Raw genomic sequence first — 26,696 nt, forward strand, 5'->3', positions numbered from 1 at the left:
TTTTGTGGTAAACTCACCACATACATAACAAAAGGCATCCACATCATTTACACAATTTAGAGGCATTATGACACTGCACTGTTAACAAACTTAAGACAGTCATAAGACTGAGCAAAATTAATTCATTCCTAAATCCAGTGTTTAATACAAACAACACAGCTTTGTTTTCAGCTACATGTTTTGACCTGCACAGACATGATTAATTATTTGTCTAGTATTGTTTATTTATAGCTTACAAATTATGTTAACAAAGTTAAACAGTAGAAAATGAGCTAACAAAATACAGTGTAGGAGCTATATAACTATATGTTGAAAAAAGAAAAAAATCCTTTAATTAAAAGTTAAAATTTTTTTTAAAAATGGTGGGTGATGGCAAGATTCTGAGTTCATATTCGTTTTCAGCATCATAAAAAGAAATTAAAATCAAGTATAAGATGTTAGGAAACAATGATTATGTTTGTCAGTGTTATCAGTACAAATAATCACAGTACCATCTGCAGTCATCTATATCTACAATTTTTTTTAATTATTGACCTCAGACCTGAAATGCAGAAAAGTTTTTTTAAAGATTTTTTTCTTATTTGACTTGAATGGCAAAGCCAGTAAAGTCATGCAATAATACTTTTTAGTTTTTTAAATTGAAAATTATACAATTATAACTTTATCAAAGGAGACATCATATTGATTTACAGTTTGTCCTGTAGGCAAAAACTATTTTTGGACAATGCCATTACTATTGAAGAAACAAATTAGCGTGGTTTTGATTTGCTCATTTTTGCTTTTTGGGGCGTGATGAGTTTAGCCACTCCTTGCTACTCCTTGCTGTGGCATTTTGTTTCTGGATCGTACTCAAATGTCCAAGATTCATCACCGGTAATAACATTTTTTAGAAAATCAGGATTAGTTTCAATTCGCCCTAGGACATCATGGCACACTTCCACCCTGTTGTTTTTCTGTTCTGTTGGTTTTTTGGGACTAATTTTGCATAAACTGTCCAATGTCCAATTCATTTATCAAAATTTGATGGACTGTGGTATGGTTCAAATTCAATTGTTCTGCGATCATTCTGACAGTTAATCACCGGTCGTACCATATCAAGCCTCTGATTTGCAAAACAGTGTCATCACCTTTTGACGTTAACGGTCTTCCAGAGTGTGGATCATCAGCATGATGATTTCTGACTTTAAAATCAGCTAAAAACTGGGGCTCGAAAAGAGCATATGCTCTTTTCAATTTTTAAAAAGTTTCAGTAGCATTCTAATTGAGTTTAACACAAAACTTGATTGCACCATTGGTCATAATTAGTATCACTTTTCTTTGTAACCACAACAAAAACTTGTTTCATAAAACGTTTGTTTACATCTCACGTGGCAGTAATACACTAAAAATATTAATACCTATTATAAATCAGTTGTTCATGTAACCATATGTTTACTAGTAACTTTACAGTGTTGCCAGTTTGGCTGCCAAAATAAAAACTAGTCTCATTACTTTATTTACAGACCTCATATTTAATTTTTTTTTTTTCAATTTTAGTTTAATGGCAATGAAGTGTCCTTTCAGCCTACACGGTAGGTTAGACACTGGTACCAACCAAAACATTATTTTTCATTGATAAAAGTTGTGTTTATTCCTGTTAATTGTGACAACATAGCTAAATAAATAAATAACAGTTCAGTCTCCAAAATAACTGAATTTTATTTTATTTCTTTCTTTGTTTAATGAAAAACCCAATCTATTAAAGTATTTTGTAGTGTGTAAAAATTTGAACCCAGGACCTCCGGATGAAAGCCAAGATGAAATTACACATATTTGTTGCTCTTTAGTTTCCCAACAATTTTGGTTTATTGTTGCCGAAAATAGTTAACCTGTTATACAAGGGCTGTTCAAAAGGTTTTCAGCCCGGTAAAGAAAACATTAGATTTTTCAGAATATTTAAGAAAGTTTTCAATGTAGTCATCTTGCAAGGCAATACATCTAGACCAACAACTTTCCAACTTTTTAATACTGTCAGTATAATGTGATTTGTCCAACTCTGCAAAATAAGCAGTTGTCTCAGCATTGACCTCATCATTTGAAGTGAATCTTCAGCCAACAAGCCATTTCTTCAAGTTGGGAAGAGGAATTAATCACTCGGAACCAAATCTGTTGTGTACAGTTTATGCGGAAGGACTTTGAAGTGCAGGTCATGAAGTTTTACAGCAACAAGAACCTGAGATGTATGTGCAGACACACATATTGTGGTGAAGGAGCACTTTCTTTTTGGACAAATGCAGACATTTAGCCTGTATCATTTAGCATCCTTCAATCAGTCTAGTAATGAAGTTTAATACTTTCTGATGATGGTTATGCTTATTTTCAGGTAGTTCTGAGTAGTACATCACATGAGTCTCAAAAAATTGTAACCATGCCTTTTTCTGTAGATGAAACAACTTTCTCTTTCTTTGGCATGCTTTCACCTGCTCCCACACACTGTTTGGACTGCTGTTTTTTTCTTTGTCATATAATTGTTTATCCGTGTTTCATTTACCGTTTTAAAATGTCAAAGAAACTCAACATAAACATGTTTAAATAAATCTAAATATCCTTGAGAAATGTTCAGTCTTTATTTTCGGTCGAATGTTGACAAATTTGGCTTCTATCCAAAACATCATTTAAAATGTATTACACATGGTCTGTTTGCATTCTTAGAAAGGTCACATACCTTCACTCAGCAGTCATGTAATACAGTATTGTGATAATTTTGAACCAGATCATAAATTTCCTATATAAATTACACAGAAATTCTACTGTAAGCAAACTGTGCCACTCTTTACCTTTTTTTAATATATTAACACTTTAATTTATTAAATAAACTTAAAAACTGTGTTTGAGAATGTGGTAAAAGTGAAAAATACCAAGCCTGACCACAATTAAGATCTGCAAGGAATGGGCACCTCTGTGGTTATTATTCTGCTATAAAATCAATGAAGCTGAATCGCACCATAATTTTTTACAGATTTTTATATACAAGTTAGGACTCGGTTTTGCAGAACGTACAAAATAAGTAAACAGGTGATCACAAATGATATGGAAAATAAATTAAATTTTTTATATAAAAAAATAGAACTCTTTTGGGTAAATAAATTTATTATTGTTCGAGCTTTTTAAAGATATAGTATAGTTTACTTTTTAAGGTTTTCATTTTTAAAAGATACTTTATGGCAATGTGTTTTACATAACTCTAGAACAAAAATTTACAAATATGCTGTTATATTTTCAAACATACTATCAATGTCATTAAATATATTTATTATATTCTGTATTACATTTATAGCACATAGAAAACACAAGAGTACTTAATTACCAATATGTATCTATAAACGATTAAATTGTATTTGGTGGTTTCCATGTAACATAATTCATATGACGTCTGATAAATAAAAATTACTGTTATGATTCTACATAAATAACACTTTTGTAACATTTTTATTTTAACAAAACGAGTATAATATATTAACATTTGAAACATGGTTAATTTGAAAGAATTTCTGAACAGAAAAGATAGAATCTCACAAATTGAAAGATTATTCCAGTTTATGTTCTTATTCAGTTAGAAGCGTCAATCAATTTTCTTGATTTTATATTACGTATATGACATCATAGTCGTAATGAACTGCTCTAACTGGACGACATGAACAGAATATCTAACCATTCCTGTCATGAAGTAGCACTTCTGATGTAACAAATGGAAGAAACTAACATTGCGATTAATAACGAAAGCGCTTTAATTAATCATTGAATTGACGATGAATCTAGAGTTTTAAATATAAAAATAAATTCAGTAATTACGAACATTATTGAAGTCACGACTGAATTAAAAAATTCAGTGACTGTCGTGGAAAATAAAATCCAATTAAACAATTTCGAATTATCGGACAAATTTAAACAGATAGAGGATAAATAACAGAAGTTATAATAATAATCAACCGATTAATTATGCCGACCTCGATTAACCGCAAGCAGCGCAGTCAGTTGTTATTGTTTAATTGTTTATTGGATAATTTTAACGAACTGAACACCTTACACCTTGCAAAACTATAGCCGTAATACTAATCACAATAGTAATAATTTGAATAATCCTAGCGCAAGTTACAATCGAAAAAGTTATAACAATAATTAGGAATCGCCACATACGTTTAACCCTAATTATAATAATTACAATAAACGAAGGGATGACCCCAAAACGGCCTATTAAAGGCCCATCGTTTTTGATACAGCGTGAACGCAGTATCCTCCGCCATCACTCACCCAGCATCCAAATGGACCTGATTTCTCCCTTAAAACTGACAATGATAGTAATGTTAATAATAATAAATTATTTAATTTTAACAATGTTTATATTACAGCTTTCAATAACGAAGTTTTCGTTAAAAAAAACCGTCTGTACAAATAGTCTCAAATTACAAAACTCGTTAAGCAATCGACTTTTTGACGTCAAATTAATTCTTCACGCCGATATAGCTAGAATGATTTTTAAAAAACTAAGAGCATTACCGACAATCTTCGGTATAATTCTACAATACACAATTAATTCAATTCTAATTGAAACGATATTGTAAATTACAACGATGATAATGCCCTCACAAATTATGATTAAAGTGTACGACGCCATTCCTTGCCGACACATAAGATGTACTTTAACTTAAATGCCAATATAAAGAAATTTTATGAGGGAATGATCCGTTCGTTATATAGATAAATACCCGCTCGTTTGATCCTAATGTTAATCACCCGATAGAAATAACTAAGTAGTTCAAATTCTTCCATGAACACCGTAAAAAGAATACAGATAACAATAGTGAGACGGACTTACCAATCTATTCATAAAATAATGTATTTTACGATAAAAACGTTCTTCAAGACGATTATATTAATTTTAAACGCAAAGTAATGTAGAAAACAAGCACTAAACGCACAGACTCAACAAAGCTTGTCAGCAAACAGTACTACTACACAGAGTTTTGATGCAGAATTCTGTTAGAAAAGACAGCCTACTCAGTGCTGAATATTATATAATTAAACGTGTGTGTAACATAAAGTTAGATAAATTAGTCAAAGTGTGCTTATATATATATATATAATGGTTTTATATACAGAGTGATTGTAAATTGCACGGCAAACTCTCGGGAGATAATTCTATAGCCAAAAATAAAAATAATGCTCATATAAACATAGGTCAGAAAACGGTTCGTAGCGAGTTTTAGCTCCCGCAAAATTAGTACTGTTTTCTGTTCCCTCTGTGAAATTAAACCGTACTAAAATTCTTGGGGTAAAAAACGAGGGGAAATTTGGAGCTTCCTTATGGTTTTTGATCTAAGAAACTGAATAAAAGTGGTCACAGATCTCTATCTCACTTAGGTTTTAAGAAAATCGGAGTAATTGACGAAAAGGTTTGGTCGGAAATGCACTTTTTTAGATTCGGAATAAAATAACTTTGTTAATTTGCAAATAAACAAATAAAACTTTCTAGTAAATTTTGTAGAGAATTTAATTCTGAGAAAAGTGATGTAAATGACGTCTGTTAAAATTAAACACATATTTAAGAACTTCAACTTTAATAAAAAATAAAACACACATACTGGATCAGAAAAGTGATACGATTTTAAACAAAAAAATATTTTCGTCAATGTTTGAACAACATAATGTAAATGAAATCAAATAGAAAACTAATCAAAACAGAAACGAATGAATAAAAAAATGATTTAAAATATAAAAATCACCTACTTTTTTTTTTAATTATTAAATATCGAAAAGGTTACTTGATAAAGCTGCAAACATTTCTTCAAAGCAGTTCTCAATGTGAGCGCCATTCTGTTCAATACATAGTTCAGTTAGGCGAATTCATGCTAGTCGGGTATATCTAATCGCATCATTATTGGAGGAGCTAATATTAGCTCCTCCAGCTTCTATTATTCGATGTCTCAATTCTTCTTGTCTGCCAATATGAGCCGAATAGACTAACGAATTCATTCAACTCGAAAGGAAAAAGTCCACTGGCGTCAGATTGGAAGGTCAAGGTGGCCATTTTACTGGTCCGTTTCGGTCAATCCATTGCTTACTAAATGTGTTATTTAAATGATCATCAAGGTAAAAACGTTTGTACACATGTGGTGTGGAGCGGGTATAATTGTTGCTCCCGTCGTTAGCCACACGCTTGATTGCGAAATGATGAAAGCGATGTGACAACTTTCTGGTGCTTGAGATGGAAGATAATTGTACTGCATTCAATATCGATTCTTCAGAACTGGCATTTCTCACAAAAGGTTCATGACTAGCATTGATTGGTTTTGGATTAAGCATACCTGTTTTTTGAACTCGTCTCTCCAAAGCCCCAAATATTTTACGATCCGGTACTCTTTGGTCTGGATAATTTTCCCAGTATTCATGCACAGCAGCCATCCTTTTTCTATTTCTATTTACTTTAACATAAATTAACATGTCCGTCAACTTTCCAAATGAAAACAAATTTGTGGTATCACCCACTGTGAATAACAGCATAAACACCCCTCAAACGAATATTCAAATGTTAGACACTAAGCATTATTGTTGATCAGCTGTTATTGCCAAACTAAGAAAAAATTTAAAAAATTTTAATGTTTTAGAAGGATGCCTTCCAAATTTATTTTTATAATTTTTATCATTTGTATGTAAATTATTTGTTTAAAATCGTACCATTTTCCCATCCAGTTTGGGAGTTTTGTTTCTAATTAAAGTTGAACTTCTCAAATTTATGTTTACTTTTAATAGACGTTTTTTAATCAATTTTATCAGAATTAAATTCTCTCCAAAGTTAACTAGAGATTGATCTTTGCTTATTGGTAAATTAACAAAGTTATTCCAAGCCTGAAAAAGTCTTATGACAAAACGTTTTCGTGTTTTACCCGTTTTTCTTAACACCTAAATGAGATGATAGAGGTATGGGACTACTTTTATTCAGTTTCTCAGATCAAAAACCATACGGAAGTACCAAATTTACCCCAAGAATTCTATTGGCTAGGTATAAGTTTTTACTGTGTTACGTTATTTGTACGTTGATTCACTGACGGGTAAACTTGTTTTTTGCAAGACCATAATTTACATTTTGTCTTGGTAAATGACATATTTTTGGGTTTCCTGAATTCTTAGTCGATAAAGTAGAACTGAGCAGGTATTATTATGTTTGAGGTAACTGAACTCTTCTCTTTTTTTACGGAAGTAGATTGACAATCTTGACCTTGTGTCAACTTACATGTTGTGAACTGTGGTTTATAAAATGGATTCGGATCCATTCACGGTTCATGTAGTCCTCTCAAAGAACTCTTAAAGCCAAATTTTGAATGAATGACACAATTATTGGCTTTTGCTGTTACCAGTTATTAACAAAATTAATTGCAGAGTTTTTGATTTTAAGTTAAAAAAGGTTAAACATTTCTATTTTAAGTATATTGTGGTTAAAGTAAGTATTTTTTTTTAATACTGGTATTACAATTCTCTTTAAGTTTTTAATAATTTATTATACTAAATGAAATTAAAATAATATTATAAAACAATAAATGAAAATAAAGCAAAATAGTGTTGCTTATTACTTACAACATTAAATATTTTATGCTCATATTTTTTATAGAGAATTCATATACTTTAAGTATTTATTAATTGTTGTCATTAGAAAAGTCATTTTATTTAATTACACTATGTTGAACGTATACACTGTATAAAAATTAATCGATTTAAGATTTAGCTTCCGCTCTGTGGATGGGTTGTTATATTTGGTTGCTTATATTGTTTCAAAGTAGGATTATTTGCTAATTTTCATTTTTTTATGTTTAAATGTAGAAAGGTTATTTAAGGTTGCATACTTTGGTAACAGCTATATATATATATATTATACTCACATATACAGCTTGTTGTTTTATATATATAAAGATTGATTGCTTACATAATGAATTACAGAGAAAAATGTTTTATAATTTTTGGAAATTGTTACTATCTAAATAACTGAAGAAAAAAAAACCTGGCAAATAAACTATTCAATGGAATGGTATATATATATATATATATATATATTCAATGGAATGGTATATATATATATTTTTTTTTTTTTTTTTTTTGTCTTCAGTCATTTGACTGGTTTGATGCAGCTCTCCAAGATTCCCTATCTAGTGCTAGTCGTTTCATTTCAGTATACCCTCTACATCCTACATCCCCAACAATTTGTTTTACATACTCCAAACGTGGCCTGCCTACACAATTTTTCCCTTCTACCTGTCCTTCCAATATTAAAGCGACTATTCCAGGATGCCTTAGTATGTGGCCTATAAGTCTGTCTCTTCTTTTAACTATATTTTTCCAAATGCTTCTTTCTTCATCTATTTGCCGCAATACCTCTTCATTTGTCACTTTATCCAACCATCTGATTTTTAACATTCTCCTATAGCACCACATTTCAAAAGCTTCTAATCTTTTCTTCTCAGATACTCCGATTGTCCAAGTTTCACTTCCATATAAAGCGACACTCCAAACATACACTTTCAAAAATCTTTTCCTGAGATTTAAATTAATTTTTGATGTAAACAAATTATATTTCTTACTGAAGGCTCGTTTAGCTTGTGCTATTCGGCATTTTATATCGCTCCTGCTTCGTCCATCTTTAGTAATTTTACTTCCCAAATAACAAAATTCTTCTACCTCCATAATCTTTTCTCCTCCTATTTTCACATTCAGCGGTCCATCTTTGTTATTTCTACTACATTTCATTACTTTTGTTTTGTTCTTGTTTATTTTCATGCGATAGTTCTTGCGTAGGACTTCATCTATGCCGTTCATTGTTTCTTCTAAATCCTTTTTACTCTCGGCTAGAATTACTATATCATCAGCAAATCGTAGCATCTTTATCTTTTCACCTTGTACTGTTACTCCGAATCTAAATTGTTCTTTAACATCATTAACTGCTAGTTCCATGTAAAGATTAAAAAGTAACGGAGATAGGGAACATCCTTGTCGGACTCCCTTTCTTATTAGGGCTTCTTTCTTATGTTCTTCAATTGTTATTGTTGCTGTTTGGTTCCTGTACATGTTAGCAATTGTTCTTCTATCTCTGTATTTGAACCCTAATTTTTTTAAAATGCTGAACATTTTATTCCAGTCTACGTTATCGAATGCCTTTTCTAGGTCTATAAACGCCAAGTATGTTGGTTTGTTTTTCTTTAATCTTCCTTCTACTATTAATCTGAGGCCTAAAATTGCTTCCCTTGTCCCTATACTTTTCCTGAAACCAAACTGGTCTTCTCCTAACACTTCTTCCACTCTCCTCTCAATTCTTCTGTATAAAATTCTAGTTAAGATTTTTGATGCATGACTAGTTAAACTAATTGTTCTGTATTCTTCACATTTATCTGCCCCTGCTTTCTTTGGTATCATAACTAAAACACTTTTTTTGAAGTCTGATGGAAATTCCCCATTTTCATAAATATTACACACCATTTTGTATAATCTATCAATCGCTTCCTCACCTGCACTGCGCAGTAATTCTACAGGTATTCCGTCTATTCCAGGTGCCTTTCTGCCATTTAAATCTTTTAATGCTCTCTTAAATTCAGATCTCAGTATTGTTTCTCCCATTTCATCCTCTTCAACTTCCTCTTCTTCCTCTATAACACAATTTTCTAATTCATTTCCTCCGTATAACTCTTCAATATATTCCACCCATCTATCGACTTTACCTTTCGTATTATATATTGGTGTACCATCTTTGTTTAACACATTATTAGATTTTAATTTATGTACCCCAAAATTTTCCTTAACTTTCCTGTATGCTCCGTCTATTTTACCAATGTTCATTTCTCTTTCCACTTCTGAACACTTTTCTTTAATCCACTCTTCTTTCGCCAGTTTGCACTTCTTGTTTATAGCATTTCTTAATTGCCGATAGTTCCTTTTACTTTCTTCATCACTAGCATTCTTATATTTTCTACGTTCATCCATCAGCTGCAATATATCGTCTGAAACCCAAGGTTTTCTACCAGTTCTCTTTATTCCGCCTAAGTTTGCTTCTGCTGATTTAAGAATTTCCTTTTTAACATTCTCCCATTCTTCTTCTACATTTTCTACCTTATCTTTTTTACTCAGACCTCTTGCGATGTCCTCCTCAAAAATCTTCTTTACCTCCTCTTCCTCAAGCTTCTCTAAATTCCACCGATTCATCTGACACCTTTTCTTCAGGTTTTTAAACCCCAATCTACATTTCATTATCACCAAATTATGGTCGCTATCAATGTCTGCTCCAGGGTAAGTTTTGCAGTCAACGAGTTGATTTCTAAATCTTTGCTTAACCATGATATAATCTATCTGATACCTTCCAGTATCCCCTGGCTTTTTCCAAGTGTATATTCTTCTATTATGATTTTTAAATTGGGTGTTGGCAATTACTAAATTATACTTCGTGCAAAATTCTATAAGTTGGTCCCCTCTTTCATTCCTTTTGCCCAGCCCGTATTCACCCACTATATTTCCTTCCTTGCCTTTTCCAATGCTTGCATTCCAATCTCCAACTATTATTAAATTTTCATCTCCTTTTACGTGTTTAATTGCTTCATCAATCTCTTCATATACACACTCTACCTCATCATCATCATGGGCGCTTGTAGGCATATAGACGTTAACAATTGTTGTCGGTTTAGGTTTTGATTTTATCCTTATTACAATGATTCTATCGCTATGCGTTTTGAAATACTCCACTCTCCTCCCTATCTTCTTGTTCATCACGAAACCTACTCCTGCCTGCCCATTATTTGACGCTGAGTTAATTACTCTAAAATCACCTGACCAAAAGTCGCCTTCCTCTTCCCACCGAACCTCACTAATTCCTACTATATCCACATTTGTCCTACCCATTTCCCTTTTTAAATTTTCTAGCCTACCAACCTTTTTCAAGCTTCTAACATTCCACGCTCCGACTCGTAGAATGTTATTTTTTTATTTTCTGGTGACCCCTTCCTTAGTAGTCCCCACCCGGAGATCCGAACGGGGGACTATTTTACCTCCGGAATATTTTACCAAGGAAGGCGCCTCCATTATTGCTATGTGAAAATGCAGAGAGCCACATTTTCTTGGAAAAAAAGCAGCTGTAGTTTTCCATTGCTTTCAGCTGCGCAGTACTCAGAGGACTGATTGATGTTGATACGGCCGTTTAAGTCGTCCTGACTCACGCCCCTAACAACTACTGAAAGAGCTGCTGCCCTCTTTCAGGAATCATTCCTTAGTCTGGCTCTCAACAGATACCTCTCCGATATGGTTGCACCTTCGGTCCAGCTACTCTGTATCCCTGAGCACTCAAGCCCCCTCACCAACGGGAAGGTCTCATGATTCATAGAGGAGGATATATATATATATATAGATTTATATGACATTAGGTAACAAATAAATGTAATAGAAAATAGCTTTATTTTTATATGCTTTTTTTATGGATTAATTGTTTAATATTATTTATATATAATAATCACAGAGTATCAGTTATTTGTGGGAAGTTGTGTCCACAAACTTCATTAACTACTTTTATAGTCTTTTCTTGATAATCCAATGAACCCAGGAGGCAGATATTAGCAAATTTATAAAAATGCTTAAAAACATATGGATTCTGAAAGAAAGAAATAATATCATTATTATATAAAGTGCTGCAATTAAAACAGTTATTGAATAATAAATTGTATAATCATATAAATTGAGGGTAGAAAACAGCTAAGAAAAGAGCCTGAGCAGTCCAATTCAATTTCTAAACATCCTACTAGATAGGATGTCACCATAAATATCTAACCACAAAACACATGTATATGTAGAAGAGCATTATAATAAAACAGTCATTACAAGTTGCAGCCACATTCTCACTTGTGAGAATCTAAAAAAAAATTTAACTCAATAAACTTGAACACACAATTAATTAAACAATTAAATTTATTAAAATTTTGATAATAATTCTTATATTAAGAAATTTTTTTCCAATTATAAGTTCATTTTGAAATTAGATTTTAATTTAGTTTCCACATTGTGAAAATATTCCAAGCAGTTGATTTTGATAATTTAACCACGAGTTTAAAAAAACTGACAACAAAGTTGTTATACATTCCTGGCATTAGTTATTTATTCTTTTGAGTACATAGTAGAAAAATAATGATATATTAATAAAGTTTAAAAAATGCAAAAAATTGATATTTTAAAAAATTTTTCTGCACAAAATCACTTTGCAAATGGAAAGTCAAAGAAAATGTTTTGACTTATCTATGTTTACTAAATGAAGAAACAAAAAAAAATGCCAATGAAAATATACAATCAATAAGAAGTTACCTATGATTTCTTTTTTACGGCTGGGAAGAATTATGATGAAATTTTATTGTAATATTATTATTAAAATTTAAATAATCTAAAAAGGTTTTTAAAAAGCTCAATTTTTTTAAACTTTGATAAGCTTCCCCATCCACAATATTGCTCCAAAGTTTTCTTTTGGGTCACTTCCACTACTATTGTGCTTAGGAAGATATAAAAAAAATCCAGTTAAAAAATGTGCAATAAATAAAAACATAGCCTTTTTTCGATTTTTGGGGAAGGGAAGGATAATTTGGGGGCGAAATTTTCGTTTTTTTAAATAGTAAGCATGTATACATATACTGAGTTTAATATAAATTGGGATTGCGTTTGCAAGATTTTGAGAAAATTGACCCACAAAGAGACTATTTATCCCACCCCCTAGAGATATTGATCCTAAACTTTTAATAACAGATTGCCCATATACACGAGCGTCTATGCCAAATTTCATCAAAATCGGATAATCCAGTTGGAAGTTATTAGCTTCAAACATGCCAACATACATATGTATGTAAAAACATTATCCCTTACATTTTGTTTGTTTTTTGGAGTCCCTGAGTGATTAAATGTCAAGAAATGCAAAACAAACTCATACCCCATTTTTTGACTGATTATCGTACTTTCCTTCTAACAGCATAGCTCTAGAGCTATGATGCCAGGAAAGTAAAACTGCTGGATACTCATTTTTTATTCTGGCTAATTCGGCTATCCCTTTCTAGCAATGTATGTTCTGAGAAAAAATGATTAAGCCACATCCCATAAAACTAGACTTATCTTTTTAGGAAGATTAAAGTGACTTTACGTTTCCACAGTAATGTCTAGACTTTACAACTAACTGGCAGATAATGTCAACAAATGTCCTGCAATCTCTCAATAAAGTTTTATTCAATTTTCATAATTTATTAAACAATATAAATATGTTGTTAAAGGATTCTTTCATTAAAACATACCTTATTCATGTTAAAACATTTTTTGCTGAAATGATGATAGACTTTTTCGTAGCAATCAAACATCTCCATGTTAAGTGTATTATGCTTGTTTTCAGTAGCATCTAAGAATTCCTTATCTTCTCCAGCTACTCTCTTCAGTATTTCATGAACTGTTGTGTCAACTAATTCACGTTTCTGTAAAGCAATGAATAAACAATTATTAAATTTTCTGTTATAATTTGAATATAAATTTTAAGGTGTATATAGAATAGCTAAATTCAGTTTAACTTCAGTTTTCTTCTGAGTGCTTTATTAAATGTGACTAATATTTTTATAAAAGTGATAAATTGTTTAAATTAAATTGATAAAAGTGATTAAATAATTTCAAGTGTTCAGCTTTAAAGTTGCTTACATTTTGCATTGTTACACACAACACACTGATTTTATCAGCTCTTTCACAAACAAATACAATTTTGTTTTGAAAAAAACATTAAATGTTCCATTTTTAACTTTAGATTCACCAAGCTGGATGTATCACTTTGAAAATTCATAATTAAACTGTTGCAGAATTAACCATTATATGGCTTTAATTATAAATTAAAATATTGGAGAATCAGCTATTAATAGTTACAAATGAACATGAAATTAAAATACTTACTGTACACTGTACATTCATATTATTTACTAGTACTTTATTTTTTAAGTAAACTCTGTAACCACTAACTTTATATCAGAATGGCTGATCCATTTGTTAAACAATATGTACAGTAATAGAAAATTTAGCTGGTGCTAGAAATTACTTTTTTTAACAAAGTGAGAGTACATGAACACTGTTGTCAAGATAAAGGCACAGTATATAATTTAAGTTAGAATAAATTGATCGAGAAAACTAGTGTAATAGCTCAAAAGAGACTGTGATAAAATCTTAATCAGAACAGCAACACAAAATATACAGTTAATTCATAATTTAATCAAGATATAAAATAAACATGGTTAAACTGTGCTTTTAAGAGTGATAAAGTTTTATTAAAAACATCATTTGGTAAAGGGGAATTAGACCGAAAATTTTTTACTGAATATTTTTATCTTTTTTACAGTTGTACTTAAAATATTATTTAATGAAGTCATTAATATTAAAAAATCCTTAAGCATACTTGAAATAAAAACTAAGGCCAAAGGCAGTAAAGACAAATAATAAAAAAGTATAGAAACCACAACCACAATAATAATTAGAATAATAGTAATAATAATGATGTGATGATAATAATAATAATAACAAAAACGACGACAATGACGAAAATTGTTTCTCTTTCTGACAACACCAGTATGAACAATGACAAATAGCTTCTAAGTGTGGTGTTGGACTAGAGACAATGAATGCTATTTAAAAAACCGTTTTTTTCACCAAAGGAAAAGCAAATGTGGCTATAAAAGAAAAACTACTCAAACACAGGATCAATTATTAGTGAGAAAAAGTAAACTTGATCCAAACTTATCTGCTGTGGACTTAAATTGAGAATTAGCAGACAGTGGAACAAATTTGCATGTAACAACTGTTAGACACCAACTTCTTACAGCTGGATGGAAAGCTAACTGGTGAGCTAAAAAGCAACTTTTAACACCAACAATGTGCAAAATAAGTTCTTGTGGGCCAAAGCACATGCTAACTGGACCAAAGAAGACTGGAGAAAATGTTGTTTTCTAACGAGTCACATTTTTATGTTCAGGAGCAAGGATCTCATTCGTTAGAAAAGCATCAAATGAAAATACATCACTGGCTCATATCCAACAATCAGTTAAACATCATCAGAAAAAATGTTTTGGGGTTATTTCATATTTGAAGTTTCTTGTTCATTACTTCCAATAGATGGTATGTTGAAAAGTGGTGGATATTATATAAAGATTCTGAAGGAAAGGGTTGTTGACACAACTTCAAAACTAGTTCCCACAAAGAAGTGGAGTATCCCAGAAAGATTTGGTGCCATGCCATATGCCAAAAAATTGAAAAGGTCTTTAAATAACTCCCCAGGCTTAAACCCAATTGAAAATCTTTGTTCAATAGTCAAAAAACAACTCTCAAGAATGAATTGTACCACAAAAATTAACCTCATTAAATCAATAATATTGGTATGGTTTCATGATGAAGAAATCAAAAAAATGTGTACTACTCTTGTTGAATCAATGCCAAATTAGATACTTGAAGTGATTAAGAATAAAGGACATATTAATTACTAGATATTCACAAATTGTACAGGTACAATTTTTTTTTTTTTTTTTTTTTTTTTTTTTTAGTAAAGTTGCTTTGTAACTGAATGGGCTAGAGATCGAAGTAGTGGCACTGGGCGTCGACGGAGGATCCCATTAATCCCATTAGTGGTCCTCCTAGACGTCAAGAACACCTTTGGTAGTCTCCAGTGGCCGACGATTATTGATGTGCTGAGAGAGAACAATATAAGTGGGTATCTCCTTGATATAATTAACAGTTACCTACATTGCAGAAGGCTTAAAAAAAACCTCACAGAAGATGATGAGTTGGTTTTTGACATATTTGGTGGGGTTCCGCAGGGGTCGGTTCTCGGCCCACTCCTATGGGACCTCGCTTTTGATGGGCTTTTGAGACTTGAGTTTGATGAGGACGTTGAACTTGTTGTTATGCAGATGATTTGGCCCTCCTCATGGCCGGACACTGAAGCAGAAGTGGAGGAGGTAGCCAATAATGCGATCCGGCAAATAAGTTGTTGGCTTGAGGTGAGAGGACTACAGTTAGCACCTAATAAAACCTCCGTAGTAGCGTTGGTCGGTAGAAGAAGTTTGCGAGAAATGCAAATTAATGTTGCTGGGACCAGTATTCCCACGTCGGGGTGCGTTAAGTAATTGTGCAGGTAGGCAACGTTTGGAATATGAAAAACAAATTGTTAGGGATGTAGGATGTAGGGGGTATACTGAAATGAAACGACTAGCACTAGATATGGAATCTTGGAGAGCTGCATCAAACCAGTCAAATGACTGAAGACAAAAAAATAATAATATATATACAGATTTCTTCTAAAATGGTGGACTGGCTATATTTCTTCGGATTCTACTGGTAAAACTGAACAAAAAATATTCTTAGGAAAAATGGCAATTTCTGCTTCATTCTCCCACTGTCTGCCATTTTGTTATTTTTATATAAAAATTTATATCTCAAGTTCGGATAGAGGAATCACATTAATATTTGGTAAGCGACTTCGTAATAAAGTTTTAAAATTAGCAAAAATTAGGATTTAAATACCTTCACAAATAAAATGGCGGCCATGTTTATTTTTCAATCCGTTATATCTCCATAAATATTAGTTTTATCAAAATGTATGGTATTGGCTAAAATATTAAGCCTTTTTTGTACAAAATGATATTTTATTTTTTTAAATCTGTTAACAAATAGCCGAGTTATGGCAGAAAATTAATGTAATTTTGTGTCTGTTTTCATGTCCTCCACTTTACGTTCAATTCGATTAAATATTAATTGTTTTTATTTATTGTTAACTCTAGCATTGTAAATTACTATCAAATTAAATAATAATTTTCTCACAATAATAGATCTAATAATTAAAAAAAACAAAACAACTACCTGTGATAATCGTACGTTAATTGTTGCAGAACGTTAGGTGAATTTTTTCAAATAAACAGTTAAAAATTGTTAAAAGTTATAAGAAATGTTCAAAGTATCCACCATTAGAAATTACAGAAGTGTTCAGTCTTTTTCGGAGAGGTTGTCTTAACCGTTCAAAAATTGCGGGAGTATTCCTAATTTCTTGAAATCCATTTTGGATCCTTTGTTGAAAATCCTCAATGTTGAGTATTTGAATAAACAATATACATCAAATGTCCCCTTAGGCAGAAGTCAAGTGGGTTTAAGTTGATCGGGCAGGCCAAGTCACTGGCCCTCCACGACCTATCCATTTTTCATGGAAAGTTTCCTATAGGAAATCTGATACCAACTGACTGAAATGTGCTGGAGCTCCATCGTGGTAAACCCACATATTTCCTCTTTAATTGTACAGGTAGGTAGGTCTTCGAACAAATGTAGAATATTTTTGGTCAAATGAGCAAGATAATTTTCTTCATTTAAACGATTTATTAGAATGATAGGACCCAAAAGATAGCCATTAAAAATACCTGCCCATATTTTCAGAGAATATCTTTGTTGATGGCTACTTTGGAAGGTACCATGAGGATTCTCTTCGCTCCAGATATGCTGGACGTGATAGTTTTGAACACCATTCCTGTTGAAAGAACCTTCATCTGTGAACAGAATCCTTGCCGAAAATAAAGGGTTTTCAATTAATGTTCTTCGAAACCAGTTACAGAAAGCCAATCTACGTGGAAAATCATCGGACGTCAGCCCCTGTACGCGCTGCAAGTGATAAGGGTAGACAGTTACCATTTAAAATCCGCCACACAGTCATATGGGCCATACCTTCTTGTATTGCCAGACTATGTGTACTTTTATCAGGGGATTCTTCCACACATTTAGAACACTTTCTTCTAATTCAATAGTCCTAGTACTCCTTGGTCTACCATGGTCATGATTCCCTGGTGTAAATGAAACTTTTCCCTAAGCCATATGTGAAGTCTTTCAAAAGTTTTTTCATTTTGCACACGTCTATTAGGAAACCTGTATTCATACAGTTTTTTTCTTCTACTCTGTTGCAGTTTACTAAACCAAGAAATGCATGTCACACATTTCCGCAAAAGAATATTCAAAATCCATGATGATAAAACAAAATAAATTCAAAAATAAACCAATGACACTGAATATTAAACGAGCACTTATAAGTAAACAATCAGTTTAAATTACTTTAAAATCATATAGTTTTATTTTTAAATAATGTGCATTGTATTTTTATATTGTTAACGTGATCAACAGTAATAGTCGCTGTGTAAAATTATTAAAAAGTGAAAAATTAATATCAATTGTTTTATTATTTAAAATTAAATTTTATTGTGAGAAAATTATTACTTAATTTTATACTAATTTACAATAATTGAACTAACAATTAATATTTAATCGAATTGTGGAGGTCATGAAAACGGACACAATATTACAAAATCTATTTTCTGTCATAACTCGGCTATTTGTTAACCGATTTAAAAAAAATAAAATGTAATTTTGTTCAAAATAAAAAGCTTAATATTTTATCCAAAACATATATTTTGATAAAACTAATTTTTATGGAGTTATAACGGATTGAAAAATAAACATTGCCACCATTTTGTTATTTGCGAAGGTATCTATGTCCGGTTTTTTTGCTGACTTAAAACTTTATTACCAAGACGCTTTCCAAATATTATTAATATGATTCCTCTATCCGAACTTAAGATATAAATTTTTATATAAAAATAACAAAATGGCGGACACTGGGAAAACGAAGATGAAATCGCCATTTTTCCTAAAGATATTTTTTGTTTAGTTTTACAAGTAGAATCTGAAAAAGTATAGCTAGCCCACCATTTTAGAAAAGTATGGGCGAAAAGTCCCTTTACATGTTAATAGTATAGTACAGTTAGACATGCAGATAAATATTGTAATGAGTACAATACAATACTAAAAACGGTATATTTTTTTGTTGAGCAGATTGACTTTATTTCCCGCCGTAAGCTGATCCTGCGCATATCACTTCGGTTAGTATTGGAAGGACGTGATAGTCTCGAGTTAAACATGGCGGATACGAATGCTTTCACTGTCGAGGAGCGTTTGGTGGCTTCTGTGTGGGTTTACGAACGTCAGAACACAAAGAAGACAATGACAGACATTTTGAGGGACTTCGCTGTACGGTTTGGAAAACCGCCGCCATCACGACCAATGTTATTCGCATGGGAGAAGAAAACCTAGCTGTTTTTTTTTTTATTTTTTGTTAAAATAAATTTTATTGTAAAAATAAAATATTTATTTCACATATATATATGTATATATATATATATTTATTTCATATATATATATATATATATGAAATAAATGTGTGTGTGTTTATTTTGTAGAATAAGGAAAGATATTTGCCCATTCTATATTATAAAACGACTGAGTGTTTTTAGTATTTTTATTATAAATTCAACCCACTGGCTGAGGAGATTTTTGTTTTTATTATTTAGAATCATAATGAATAAATTATGGTTAATTACCATTTATATAACACTGATTTAGTTTTTGATTTAAAAGCAAATATTTAAAATTTACAAATTTTTGAAGTACAATTATAAAAAATTAATTAATTAATTATATAAATTAATTTTTTCCTCAAAAAACCTGAAAAGAAACTTTTGACTAAAGAACTGATGTTGACAATTAATCAGCTGTGAAATCTTACAAAAAAAAAACAAATTATTTATGTACAGTAGTGATAGCTGCCCATGAACAACTGGAAACAATTTGATTTTAGTAAAAAAAACTTTCAACACGCTGCTGACAAATTTAAGATTTTTCAAAATTATAATTTTTGAAAGTCTCAGTATATTACTAAATTCTGTATAAGTTAAATTCTTGGGATTTCTTCTTTATATATCATAATAATCCTTTTTTTAAAAATTAAAATGAATGCTCCATACAGTTCAGAACATATCAGCCAAGATAATGGAACTGATAGAAATCTGAATCTCATGCATCTATGAAGATAGCATAACATTTTTGTAAAAGAATAAAAGTTGTTAAAAAAGAAGAAAACCACATACATGAAGAACAGCATATATATGCCTTTTAATATAAAAAATAGCATAAAGAACAGTTCCATAGGAATTCTCATAAAAGAAATCACCCTATATTTTGAATACATTTGTAAAAACAAAATAAGAATAATTACTCTTTCAATTTCTACAGCCATTCGTAAGTATCTCATTCTTTCTAGAGCATTACTTCCATTTTGTGCCATATGTTTAATCCAATGTAATGCTACTTCATGACTAGGAACTCCACTCTCCTATAAAATAGAAAAACAAAACAATAAACACAACCCACACTAAACATAAGTATGTTTTTTTAATGCAATGATTTTAAAATCATTATCCAAAGACTGCCTTGTAGTTACTCAGTAAAATTAAATTACAACTTATATTAAAACTAAGTTATTTATGAAAATCAGTTTATCAAATATTATATAAGTATTAATAAATCCTTACTTTACATTTGTTAATTTTTAAAATTATAATCCAGAAAAAAGGTTTTTTTCTATTGATAATGTAATCTTTGTTTTAAATGATATTGTATATTTTTATTTTTTAAATAAGATAACAAAATGTTAGTTTTTTTTGTCAGTGATGAGAAATATCAGATAGGATTCAAAATTCAATCTCTTACTGTTATTTACTCAATAAATGTATTTAAATTCTTCTTGTGTAACTGTGCTTAACTTTTAGGTTGTTTTCAGAAAGAAGTTTATATTATGAGAATTTGGGAAGTTGTTATTATGGTACTAAAAGGTGCAGTTGCTTAAATTTATAAAAAACCTGGAACACCTTCTCAAGCTGTACAATTATCAACTGTAAAAGATGAACCATTAAAGTAAGATAATACCAAACTATTTTATTTTCAAAGGACATAGCATCTTGAAAAGATGCAAATTATTGCAATTCACAGTTCTTTAGTAATGTTTTGCCCTCTATTTTCCTCTGAAACCACCGTAAGGTATTACTTCAGAAGATGAATGAGAATAATATGTATGAATGTAAATGAAATGTAGTCTTGTACAGGCTCATGTTGACCATTCCTGAAATGTGTGTTTATTGTAACCCAACCACCAAAGAACACCGATATCCATGATCTAGTATTCAAATCTGTATAAAACTAGCTGTCTTTACTAAGATTTGAACCTTAGAACTCTCGACTTCGAATTCAGCTGATTTGCGATGACAAATTAACTACTAGACCAGCCCGCTAGGCTTTAATGTTTTGCCCTGCAAAAATTCACTGAGTAATCAATTCTAAAACTCTTCATTAGTTTGATATAGAAGAAATTCAGTAGCCAATAAAATTCAGATTTCACTTTTACTACTTTTCTGATACTTTCCAAAATTTTAATTTCATTATCATCAAAAGCTTCATTTTTAGGTCCAATAAAATCTTTTGTGTAGCTTGCTCCAATTTGAAAATCTCCGTACAAGTTTACATGACTCTTTGTTGTTAATGTTCTTATTTTCTGATATTGATCAAAGAGGTTTTCTGTTTCTGGGATTTTCTGTAAAAAAAAAATATATATATATATATAGTAATAAATTTTTTTCATCACATCATGTTTAATAGTTAATGCCAACTATAAAGCTTATATAAATAATTGATTAAATTTCATTTCAAACATAATTTAAGTTTTTTAAGCATAGCGCAGTTAGTATATAAATATATAAATAAATGAGATTCAACCTTACCAACCATTCATCCGTGTTCTCTTTAGAACTTTTGGTCATTTGACCATCATCAGGAAAAGGTTATTCTTCAGTTTCAGATCATTACAATTAAATTATGTAGAATGTAAATTAATAAAATGTTAAAATCACAACAACTGTTCGTCTCAGTATGAAGTTAGTCATGTCTGTTATGTAAGAGGGTCACAGTTGTTATGAATATTAGTGGTTGGAGGAAGACAGTGTAGGTATCTATTAATTATTAATTATTTGTTTGAATAAAATATCGTCCTCGAATCTGGTCTGTTCATTGATTAATTTATTGTTATAATAGTATATATTGAATTTTTTGAGGACACTGGTTTTATAAAAGTCGTTAGAAATATCTAATATTTTAATAAAATTATTGGGATTGTAGTTGTGTTTATTTTGTAATATATGTTTAGCATAATTTGATTTATCCAAATAGCCTTTCTTTTTGTTGTTTTACGTTCTTTGGCTCTAATAGAAAAAGAACGGTTGGTCATACCTATTTATTCTAAATGGCAGTCTTCACATTTCAATCTATATACTCCTTGTTTATCTAAGATATTTATATTTTTGGAGTTTGCTATTTTATTATGATCATAATTGTTTGCAAAATTTATTACTTTGTTGTTAATGGTGTATGTTGTCTTTAGATTATAGGCTTTATATATACCTTATAAAATGGGTTAAATTCTATTTTTATATAAGATTTTTCTTAAGTCATTATGTGATAATTTTATGTTGTCTTTATATATATTTTATTTTTAATTTTAAAGTATAATTTATTGATAAGTTGCTCATTGTAACCATTTAATAGTGCTATATTCTTTATAATGTTTATTTTGGAATTTAATTAAAAATTTTTGTGTCTGAGATATTTAAATCTCTATGGATTAAAGAATTAAAAGCTGCCATTTTTTGACTGCATTGGAGAGATGAATTAGCTTGTATTATAGTATTATGTTGTTTTGGTTTTCTATATATATCGATTTCTAAAATATTGTCATTAAAATTTTTTTCAATTATCATAGCTAAATAATTAATACTGTTATTGTTAATTTTATGATTTATTGTGAAATTGATATTGTGATTTATTGCGTTATTTTACTAAAAATTAATTTATGTCATTATTTCTATTTTGATTAAAAATAAATAAAACATCATCAACGTATCTTTTATATAAAAGCATTTGATGATTGTTAAAAATGTTAGGTTAAACTTAACATCTTAACTTATTCAATTTATTCTCAAACTCATCCATGTAAATATCTTCCATGATGACTGAGAGGTGTGATCCCATAATAAGTCCTTTTTCTAGCTGGTAGTATTTATTGTTGAATTTAAAGTAGCTACTCTTAGAACATAGTTTAAGTAAATCGGTTATTTCATTTAACCATTCAATATGTAAATTTAATTTAGATAATCGGTTATATATAATGTTTATAGTTTCTTTTGTATCAATATTAGTGTACATATGTCCAGGGTTATGAGTCTAGTTGATCTGTTTATTTTAATCTTATTGATGATATTTATAAATTCATAACATTTTTTAGGTTATATTTATTATTTAAATTAATGTTTTCCTTTAATGTTTTAGCTAGAAATTTGTTCAGTTGATATGTGGGGATATTTATGAAATTTATGAGTGGACGTATTGGGAAACCATCTTTGTGTATTTTGGGTAAGGCTTTGAATATGGGGGCGTGAGCATTGAGCAAGTTAAATTTTGGTTTATTATGGTATCCCTAAAAACCTATTTATATTTATTAGTTTTAGATGATATGTCTTTTTTAATTTTTGGGATAGGATCCTTTATTTCTTTAAAATGATTATAATTTATAAACTGATTTGCTTTTTCAATATACCTCATTGTGAATTATGTCAGGAGTATTTGTTTTATCAGATTTTATTATGATGGAATTGTTCTTTTTTAATTTAGTTTTTATATTTTTTAAATATTAAAATTATTATAATTACTTATTATGTTTGTTATTTTTTAATGTTATTCTATGATTTGGACGACACATATTAAAAAATAAACATAACTACAATCCCGATAATTTGATTAAAATATTAGATATTTCGAATGGCTTTTATAAAACCAGTGTCCTCAAAATATTCAATATATACTATTATAACAATAAATTAATCAATGAACAGACCAAATTCGAGGACAATATTTTATTCAAACAACTGATTCATAATTATCAAAGATACCTAAACTGTCTCCCTCCAACTACTAACTAATATTCATAACAATTGTGACCTTCTTACACAACAGACATGACTAACTTTAGACTAACTGGTCATACTATGATGACCAGTTGTGATTTTAACATTTTATAAATTTACATTTTACATAATTTAATTTTAATGATCTGAAATTGAAGAATAATTTTTCCTGAGGATGGTCGAATGACCAAAGTGCTAAAGAGAACACGAACGAATTGTTGGTAAGGTTGAATTTCATTTATTTATATATAAATAATTTAATTTGCACTCTTTTACTAGGAGCTATCACTTGATATATTATTACAAGTGTTAGAAGGGGAAAGAGAATTAATTAAATTATGTCTCCCTATCCATTTCATGAAAATATATTTTTTCTACAAGAAAACTTTTATTTTTTACAAAACTTAATTTCTTAATTATGATAGATTAGGCTTGCAACTAAGGGATTTATACAATTAATTTATTACAGGCATAACTTATTATTGAATTAGCTATCTTATAACATGAAGTAACATTTCTTCTTTTTTTTTTAAAACTAATATTGAAGGATCTGACTTAACATAAATTCTTATGACACACCAGGTGAGTACAGATGGATGTCAGTAATAAAACAGTATGCCACTGATAACAGATGAAGTAATGATAGAGAGTACAATTCAAGAAAAGAAAGAAAAAGACATTGGCAGTGAGAAAGATGGAGCAACTATGTGTTTTTCTCTAAGAGGTTCTCAATGTAACAGAAATAATAAGTGGTTTGAATCACAGAAAAAGATTAGTTTAGTGAAAATAATCCAAGCTAATTCAATGCAAAATTTTATAAAGTAAACAGTAAAAAAAAAATACTCATATAACATGCTTGCTCAAAAAATGGTCACTTATATAGTGATACAGGAGATTACAAATTATAACTACTGCAGGAAAATTTGTTCAATTTTTTTTTTAATTGGTATTTAAAAAATTATTTTGAGTTTATAATTTAAAACAACCAGTTTACTTTATCTATGAGAACTTATGATAAAATCATTTTCTAAGATAAAAAGAAACATCAGTTCACAAATTAATTTTTTCTCTTTGAAACAATATAGCTACTAATATGAACACTGATTTGGATTATTTTTAACACTAATCAAAAATAATTTCAAATACATTCATCATGTCAATAACAAACCTGCTAAGGGGTAATCAATTTTTTTGTTTAGTTTCATGGGAAACAACCAATGATATGGTTTTTCACTGCTTGAAAACCAAAATATCAATTATATTAATGAGAATTATTGACTCCACAAGATATCACTCATATGAAATTACCAAAAAGTATAATACATGTACAACTAAAAATTTGTCCAATTTGTTTCATATACTATTAGGAAATGCATATACAACAAATTACTTGATGAAAGAAAAGGGTAAATTAATTTGTTATTTTACATATCTATCTCAGTCTTTCTTATACTACTGAAATTATGAACCAGAGGTGTAAGCACCTGCGTGGTTGACTGGTGAAAAGTATCATTTGAAGAGCTGAATATCATCAAAATGTTGTTGGGTTTGAAGTGCTGACATGTAACAATATATATATATATATGCCACAAAGAAGAAGACATCAAGAAACCACTTCACTCCTCACTTTTATTAGAAAGCCTGTCATGGGATGCCTTTCTATTTCTTTGTATTCTGGCCAATGAAATTTCTGGGAGTGATTGGTAACTTGTGTCTGATTACCTAAACAATCATTATGGTTATGAATGACACTAACATATTCATATATATGTTATTAATAAATAAAAATCAATATGAAATAAATAACAAATTCAACTATTGATTTCATTATGTTTTATTCTTTTGTTAATTCTATAAAAGAACTTTTATTTGAAGTTTTAGGTTGTTAAATAAAGTGAGGTATCTTCACAATTAAAATTAGACTAAGAATTTTTTTAGTTAAGTTGCAATTACGTAAGAGAATAATATTTAGGAAGCACTTAATTAAATAATGCAATAAATAAAAATTTACAAAACTGAGAGGTTTATCTAGAATATTAATGTAATATTACTCTGATTCTATTTACTTTACAAAAGTGTGTATCATTTTATACAAAAATCCCATCAACATAATTTGAGACATTTACATAATCCAATTATGTAAACATGTTAACTATGCTTAGTTATGAAGTCAGTTTACTTACAGAATCTAAGTGTTCCATCCAGTTGATGCTGTATAAATCTCCCAAGCAAGGATAATCTTTATAATAACAATAATATGCATAGGATGGTTCATCAGTGGCTGCTGATGTACTTGCCAAAACTGAAATGAAATAAATAGCAAAAAAATTAATAATACACTACAATATTTTTTTTTTTATTTTTATTATTTGCATTCAATTTAGCTATTTTTTTTTACAGGTGTTATTAGGTAATTCATCAGGCTATGATATATTATCCATTTTTATTTCCCCACCCCAAAAAAAATTAACTTTAATAATAATAATTTGTTATAAATGTGTGAATTTACTAAGCCAAATTATAACTTCCTTTTCTTTTCCAAGAATGTAACTTTTAAAATCGCATATCTTCTAACTCTCTTTTTACATCACTATTTCTCTAATTTATGAAAGAACATGATAATAATTAAAACTGTAAACGATTCCCTTTCAAATTAACCCCGATGAGATGTCTTACTGTTTAAGACTTTTGGAGTTGGCTTTTTCACAACTCTAACTCTTGCTGTTTTTTTCCTACTAGATACTGAGCTGCTGAACCTTACACATA

At 29.9% G+C, this 26,696-nt stretch overlaps 1 protein-coding gene across 1 annotated transcript in view; it reads right to left on the minus strand.

Annotated features, from left to right (window-relative positions):
- Nucleotides 1–11,457: 11,457 nt before the first annotated feature.
- Nucleotides 11,458–26,696, minus strand: part of LOC142322827 (legumain-like) — a 54,110-nt gene continuing 38,871 nt past the window's right edge. Inside the window, exons 8-12 of the mRNA XM_075361898.1 lie at nt 26,114–26,232; nt 21,339–21,508; nt 20,138–20,252; nt 13,326–13,499; nt 11,458–11,653 (exon numbers count right to left, since the gene is read on the minus strand). Of these exons, the coding sequence (XP_075218013.1) occupies nt 11,516–11,653; nt 13,326–13,499; nt 20,138–20,252; nt 21,339–21,508; nt 26,114–26,232 (716 nt within the window). The 3' untranslated portion in view covers nt 11,458–11,515. The remainder of the gene's footprint in view (nt 11,654–13,325; nt 13,500–20,137; nt 20,253–21,338; nt 21,509–26,113; nt 26,233–26,696) is intronic.

This window comes from Lycorma delicatula, chromosome 4 (assembly GCF_047948215.1).
Source record: "Lycorma delicatula isolate Av1 chromosome 4, ASM4794821v1, whole genome shotgun sequence".
Classification (NCBI taxonomy): domain Eukaryota; kingdom Metazoa; phylum Arthropoda; class Insecta; order Hemiptera; family Fulgoridae; genus Lycorma; species Lycorma delicatula.